This window comes from Caretta caretta, chromosome 27, assembly GCF_965140235.1.
Source record: "Caretta caretta isolate rCarCar2 chromosome 27, rCarCar1.hap1, whole genome shotgun sequence".
NCBI lineage: Eukaryota > Metazoa > Chordata > Testudines > Cheloniidae > Caretta > Caretta caretta.
The window spans coordinates 6,133,243-6,140,025 of record NC_134232.1 but is presented as its reverse complement, the minus strand read 5'-3'; the positions used below and the strand labels follow the sequence as shown (position 1 = coordinate 6,140,025).

Sequence of the window (6,783 nt, the reverse complement as noted above, 5' to 3'; positions counted from 1 at the left end):
GCTTTGTCAAGCCTGACCTTAAAAACCTCTAAGGAAGGAGATTCTACCACCTCCCTAGGTAACGCATTCCAGTGTTTCACCACCCTCTTAGTGAAAAAGTTTTTCCTAATATCCAATCTAAACCTCCCCCACTGCAACTTGAGACCATTACTCCTCGTTCTGTCATCTGCTACCATTGAGAACAGTCTAGAGCCATCCTCTTTGGAACCCCCTCTCAGGTAGTTGAAAGCAGCTATCAAATCCCCCCTCATTCTTCTCTTCTGCAGGCTAAACAATGCCAACTCCCTCAGCCTCTCCTCATAACTCATGTGTTCCAGACCCCTAATCATTTTTGTTGCCCTTCGCTGGACTCTCTCCAATTTATCCACATCCTTCTTGTAGTGTGGGGCCCAAAACTGGACACAGTACTCCAGATGAGGCCTCACCAATGTCGAATAGAGGGGAACGATCACGTCCCTCGATCTGCTCGCTATGCCCCTACTTATACATCCCAAAATGCCATTGGCCTTCTTGGCAACAAGGGCACACTGCTGACTCATATCCAGCTTCTCGTCCACTGTCACCCCTAGGTCCTTTTCCGCAGAACTGCTGCCTAGCCATTCGGTCCCTAGTCTGTAGCGGTACATTGGATTCTTCCATCCTAAGTGCAGAACCCTGCACTTATCCTTATTGAACCTCATCAGATTTCTTTTGGCCCAATCCTCCAATTTGTCTAGGTCCTTCTGTATCCTATCCCTCCCCTCCAGCGTATCTACCACTCCTCCCAGTTTAGTATCATCCGCAAATTTGCTGAGAGTGCAATCCACACCATCCTCCAGATCATTTATGAAGATATTGAACAAAACCGGCCCCAGGACCGACCCTTGGGGCACTCCACTTGATACCGGCTGCCAACTAGACATGGAGCCATTGATCACTACCCGTTGAGCCCGACAATCTAGCCAGCTTTCTACCCACCTTATAGTGCATTCATCCAGCCCATACTTCCTTAACTTGCTGACAAGAATACTGTGGGAGACCGTGTCAAAAGCTTTGCTAAAGTCAAGAAACAATACATCCACTGCTTTCCCTTCATCCACAGAACCAGTAATCTCATCATAAAAGGCGATTAGATTAGTCAGGCATGACCTTCCCTTGGTGAATCCATGCTGGCTGTTCCTGATCACTTTCCTCTCATGCAAGTGCATCAGGATTGATTCTTTGAGGACCTGCTCCATGATTTTTCCAGGGACTGAGGTGAGGCTGACTGGCCTGTAGTTCCCAGGATCCTCCTTCTTCCCTTTTTTAAAGATTGGCACTACATTAGCCTTTTTCCAGTCATCCGGGACTTCCCCGGTTCGCCACGAGTTTTCAAAGAATATGGCCAATGGCTCTGCAATCACAGCCGCCAATTCCTTCAGCACTCTCGGATGCAACTCGTCCGAGGGGGAGAGTAACCCTATCATGACCATTCTGCTACATGGACTATGTTTCCGAAGCAGTGCAGTGTTCATTGAGGGTAAGCAGTCTTGCACGTTCCACACATTTGCTATCAGGGAGTGGCCCAGCAGATCCTTGGGTGGAGAAGGTATAACTGTAACTGTTAAAGAGAGCACCTGTGGACCCAGTGGCTGATTGACATACTACATAGTGTGAGTCCTAGTCCCTGTACTGCTTTGACACAGGCTACAGGTTTGTTTCACCAGCAACTGAGGAGACCAGTAAGCTGTTAACCCCCTGGCTGGGATGCTGCTCACTTTGGGGGTCCCCTGGCTGGTTGATTTACTGACAAGCCTCTGCAGTGTTTGTTTGGAAAAACCAGAGAGAGGCTGCCCCTCTTCCCGGCTCTGAAAGGTCCCAGTGACACCCGCCTCCTGGCATGGCCCCACATGGAGACTGGGAACTCACCTCCAACAGAAGAGCCCAGGGGAATTGGTTTGCTAAAGCAGAGCTGGGGAAATGTTATGCTGAAACTTTGCACAGAGATTGGTCAGAGTAACACAGCGAGGCAGGCTGTGTAAAGACCAGTAGATTCCCTGCCCGGTAGCTGTTGTTTAACAGGGCTCTGGAAGGATTCCAAATGCGATTCACGACGTACTCTGTGTATCTTGTGTGTTTGTGTCCTAAGTCCCTGTGCAGGACTCTTTCTGAAGCCGACTGGGGACTGTTAAGGCCTACGCTCGGGGTGTTCAGACAATTGCCCTGCGGTTTAACTCTGTGGTTTTCTGCCCAGGCCTGAGAAGGCAGAATCCTGGGATAGTGCAAGAAGGGAAACTCAATACATAACATTGTCTCAACATCTACCCCTGTTTCACTCTTCTCTGCGCTCCACATCCTCTCCATCACAGGCTGCTTGTTGCAGAGAAACCCAGGGTCAATTTGGGTTCAGCCAGACCCTCATTGCCAGAGCTTGGCTTGGTCTGGCACCCGGCGGTGCAGCCTGGGGGCCCCTCTCGGCAGCTGCTGCTGTTTATCCTCCAGAATCTTAGCTTTTAAACGTCAACATTGTTAACGCCGGCATTACTCGTGTAGGAAAGGAGAGGGAGGGTTGCAGATCTCCCCAATCGAGCAGCAGGCTTTCCAAACTGCAGTCTTAAAACCTGCCCAGCATGGCCCTAAGTGGCCACTAGATGTCCCCATCGTTCTGGCCTATAACGTTCAGTCAAGATACCAGTTCCTGAAGGCCAGAGCATGGGCTGACCATCGCAGTGTGGATCTGCCCCAAAGTTTAGAGCATTTGAACCTGGAGTCGCACTCGTTAGAGGGGCCAGAAGCCAGCTGCAGCCTGGCATGGAAGGAGCAGGTGAATCCCCTCCCACCTTGTGCTTCCCTTCTCTTTGCACCCTGGGGCTTTTCGTTCATCCGGCCTGGGTTCAGACAGAGCCTGATCTCTGACTGGGGCCTCCCCAGCCACTAATAAAGAGGCAAGCGGCTGCAGGAAGCAGAGTGCATCAGGGCTCTGACAAAAACAAACAAACCAAACCCCAATTTTTCAGTTCCAAATTTCCTTTAAATTAATTTTAAAAAAAATAATTAAAACTGGCCCCAGTTGTTTTGATTTGGTCGAAACAAAATCATCTTGTGCATCAGTCAGCCTCACCTCAGTCCCTGGAAAAATCATGGAGCAGGTCCTCAAGGAATCAATTCTGAAGCACTTAGGGGAGAGGAAAGTGATCAGGAACAGTCAGCATGGATTCACCAAGGGCAAGTCATGCCTGACTAATCTAATTGCCTTCTATGACGAGATAACTGGTTCTGTGGATGAAGGGAAAGCAGTGGACATGTTGTTCCTTGACTTTAGCAAAGCTTTTGACACGGTCTCCCACAGTATTCTTGCCAACAAGTGAAAGAAGTATGGGCTGGATGAATGGACTATAAGGTGGATAGAAAACTGGCTAGATTGTCGGGCTCAACGGGTAGTGATCAATGGCTCCATGTCTAATTGGCAGCCGCTATCAAGTGGAGTGCCCCAAGGGTTGGTCCTGGGGATGGTTTTGTTCAGTATCTTCATAAATGATCTGGAGGATGGTGTGGATTGCACCCTCAGCAAGTTTGCAGATGACACTAAACTGGGAGGAGAGGTAGATATGCTGGAGGGTAGGGATAGGATACAGAGGGACCTAGACAAATTAGAGGATTGGGCCAAAAGAAATCTGATGAGGTTCAACAAGGATAAGTGCAGAGTCCTGCACTTAGGACGGAAGAATCCAATGTACCGCTACAGACTAGGGACCAAATGGCTCAGCAGCAGTTCTGCAGAAAAGGACCTAGGGGTTACAGTGGACGAGAAGCTGGATATGAGTCAGCAGTGTGCCCTTGTTGCCAAGAAGGCCAATAGCATTTTGGGATGTATAAGTAGGGGCATTGCCAGCAGATCGAGGGATGTGATCGTCCCCCTCTGTTCGACACTGGTGAAGCCTCCTCTGGAGTACTGTGTCCAGTTTTGGGCCCCACACTACAAGAAGGATGTGGAAAAATTGGAAAGAGTCCAGTGGAGGGCAACAAAAATGATTAGGGGACTGGAACACATGAGTTATGAGGAGAGGCTGAGGGAACTGGGGATGTTTAGTCTACAGAAGAGAAGAATGAGGGGGGATTTGATAGCTGCTTTCAACTACCTGAAAGGTGGTTCCAAAGACGATGGCTCTAGACTGTTCTCAGTGGTAGCAGATGACAGAACAAGGAGTAATGGTCTCAAGTTGCAGTGGGGGAGATTTACGTTGGATATTAGGAAAAACTTTTTCACTAGGAGGGTGGTGAAACACTGGAATGCGTTACCTAGGGAGGTGGTAGAATCTCCTTCCTTAGAAGTTTTTAAGGTCAGGCTTGACAAAGCCCTGGCTGGGATGATTTAATTGGGGATCGGTCCTGCTCTGAGCAGGGGGTTGGACTAGATGACCTCCTGAGGTCCCTTCCAATCCTGATATTCTATGATTCTAATGCAAACCCATTCCCCTCCCACTTTCCAATTTGCTGAAACTGTCAGCAGCCACCCGCAGGAGATACCAGCCATTACCGCTGTCGCTGCCCCCACAGCCTGCAGCCAAAGACCAGACACGCTTGGAAGCCCTTGATAGTGCAAAACTTTTTTATTCGGTGCTGTATGTAAAGTCTGAGGTTGGGCCGATCTCAGTTGTGCCCTGGGCTCGTTTGTGATCAGTTCTGGAGTTCGCGCCATGTAGGAGACAGACTCAAACTCCCCTCCTCTCCCCAGCCCTTGGGATCTTACCCTTGTTCTCAAAGGGGCAGCCAGCTGGCATCAGAGCTCCACCCCCATGCCCCTGCAGGTGCGTCTGGGAGGTCAGGGGGCACCTCACGACTATCCTGGGTTGACGTAGTCTAGATGCCAAAGGGGGCAGACAGTAGCTAAAGTGGAGCTGGGCATGGGTGCCAGCCATCCCTGCCCTGTGCTGCAGGCTCTGAGCACCTGGGTTGCAGCCGCTCAGGAGGGAAGAGCTGTGGGGTAGCTCCTTGCCCTGGCAGGAGGGGGCAGTGCTGGTGCCCATCCAGGGCAGGGGGCAGCGTGTCTGACTCTGCTGCTGCTTGATCTGCAGAGTAGCCACCAAGAACTCGTGGGCAGCGCGGGTTCCAGGCACGGCCCGAAAACAGGCCTTGGCCACTGTCCTGCAAGGAGGGGAATTTGCTCCCTAGCTCGGGCTTGGAAAGCTGACGACGTTCCCCCTTCCCTTGCCCCACAAAACCACTGGTGGGAGTGACAATCTCACGTATCCTGGCTGGAACATTGCCCAGCTGAGGATCTCAAAGCACTTTAACATTCACTCACAAAGCCCCGCAAGCCACCTGGGAGGTAAGTACGGGCCAGGAGACCCATTTTTGGCAGATGGGGAAACTGAGGCCTGGCATGGCACAGCCAAAGTCATGCAGGGAGCTAGTGGCTGAAGCAGGAGGAGAACCTGGGAGCCCTGAGCCCGCGTCTCTTACGCTAGCCCCTCAGCAGGAAGGTCCCCCCAATCTTTGGCTGCTGTTCCAGAGAGAGAGATAAGAGGTTGTGTCCCAGAGGCCAATTCCCCAGTGTCCCACTTCCTTGCAGTGACACCTGGGGGGAATTTGGCCCCACGCTAGTGGCTGGAGTGCCCCTTATTCGTTTCTTTGCATTACCACTATCTAGCACTTCCCAGCGCTTGATTGCAAAGGAGCATCAGCATCATGGTATAGAGGGGGAAACCGAGGCACGGGGTGGTGGGGACCTGAGTGGCCCTGTGTGACACACCAGGTCTGTTGGCTGCTTGCTGTGGGTTGGAAACCCTGGTGGATCTAGGCTGGGGTGGGGCAGGTCCGGGGAGAGCTGGTGTCACACCCCGTTGTGTTCCCCTGTGTCACAGGGGTGAGAACTGACACAGGGGCCTCGGCCCAGCACGCAGCCAACCTGCCCCCGGGGTCAGGGAGCCGCTGGGGCACTGGCAGAGTGGATGCTACAATCATCTGCTTTGTGTACAAACGTGAGGCGGTGCGGGGCGAGGAAGCAGCGCACGGCCGGGCCAGGGCCTTCGTGGGGGTTGCATGGTTTCTACCTTCCTAGGAAGCAGCCGGACCAGAGTCAGGAGCCTGTGACTGCAAAGAGCACTGGGCCAGTGGCCCACTGTGGGAGCAGGTCCGGCGTCCCTCCAGGGCAGCGCTTTCTGCTAGCGGGCCAGGAGGGGAGCAGCACTGCCCAGTCGAGGAGGCGGGTCCTGCACCCAGGCTGGGCTAGTCGTGTGCAGGACGTGCCCCGCATGGGGAAGAAGGCCGTTCAGAGCTTTTCCTTCCGGGCTGGAGAAAGGCAGGGAGATGGGCTGAGGCCGCGCTGTTCTCGTCCATCCTCCATCAGACTCAGCCACGAACACTCCCATCTCGAATGGAGCTCCCAGTCCCTGCGGGTCGGCCCGCACGCACGCCGTGGCGAGGCCGACTTCTCCTTGTTCCATGTGCAGAAGGGCAGGCCTCCCCTGGGCACGCCGAGGTAACAATGGGACAGTGGCGTGGCTGGAGAGGCCCAGCCCTGTGATACAGTGAAGTGACACAGACGCCAAGTCCTTGGCCCCAGCCTGCGGGATCATCATTAAATTATACAGACACACCCACACCGGCTCTTCTGTAAACATGAAATGCTCCAGCACTGGAGCGGATCCCAGGGCCGGCGCCGGGGAAGGCGGGCCTCCTTACGAATTCCCGCGGTATGTGATGTTAGTGAAGGTGGAGGTGGCGCCTTTGTATAAGGGGTTGTTGGCCTGTAACAGAAACACAACGGACGTCGCGCCACACAGCCCTGCTCACCAGCAGGCCGCAAAGCACCAAGGGAAGGTA

General features: G+C 53.1%; 1 protein-coding gene across 1 annotated transcript in view; it reads right to left on the bottom strand.

Moving 5' to 3' along the window:
* Nucleotides 1–4,549: 4,549 nt before the first annotated feature.
* Nucleotides 4,550–6,783, bottom strand: part of ITGB3 (integrin subunit beta 3) — a 44,684-nt gene continuing 42,450 nt past the window's right edge. Inside the window, exon 15 of the mRNA XM_048830334.2 lies at nucleotides 4,550–6,707. Coding sequence (XP_048686291.2) covers nucleotides 6,639–6,707 — 69 coding nt within the window. The 3' untranslated portion in view covers nucleotides 4,550–6,638. The remainder of the gene's footprint in view (nucleotides 6,708–6,783) is intronic.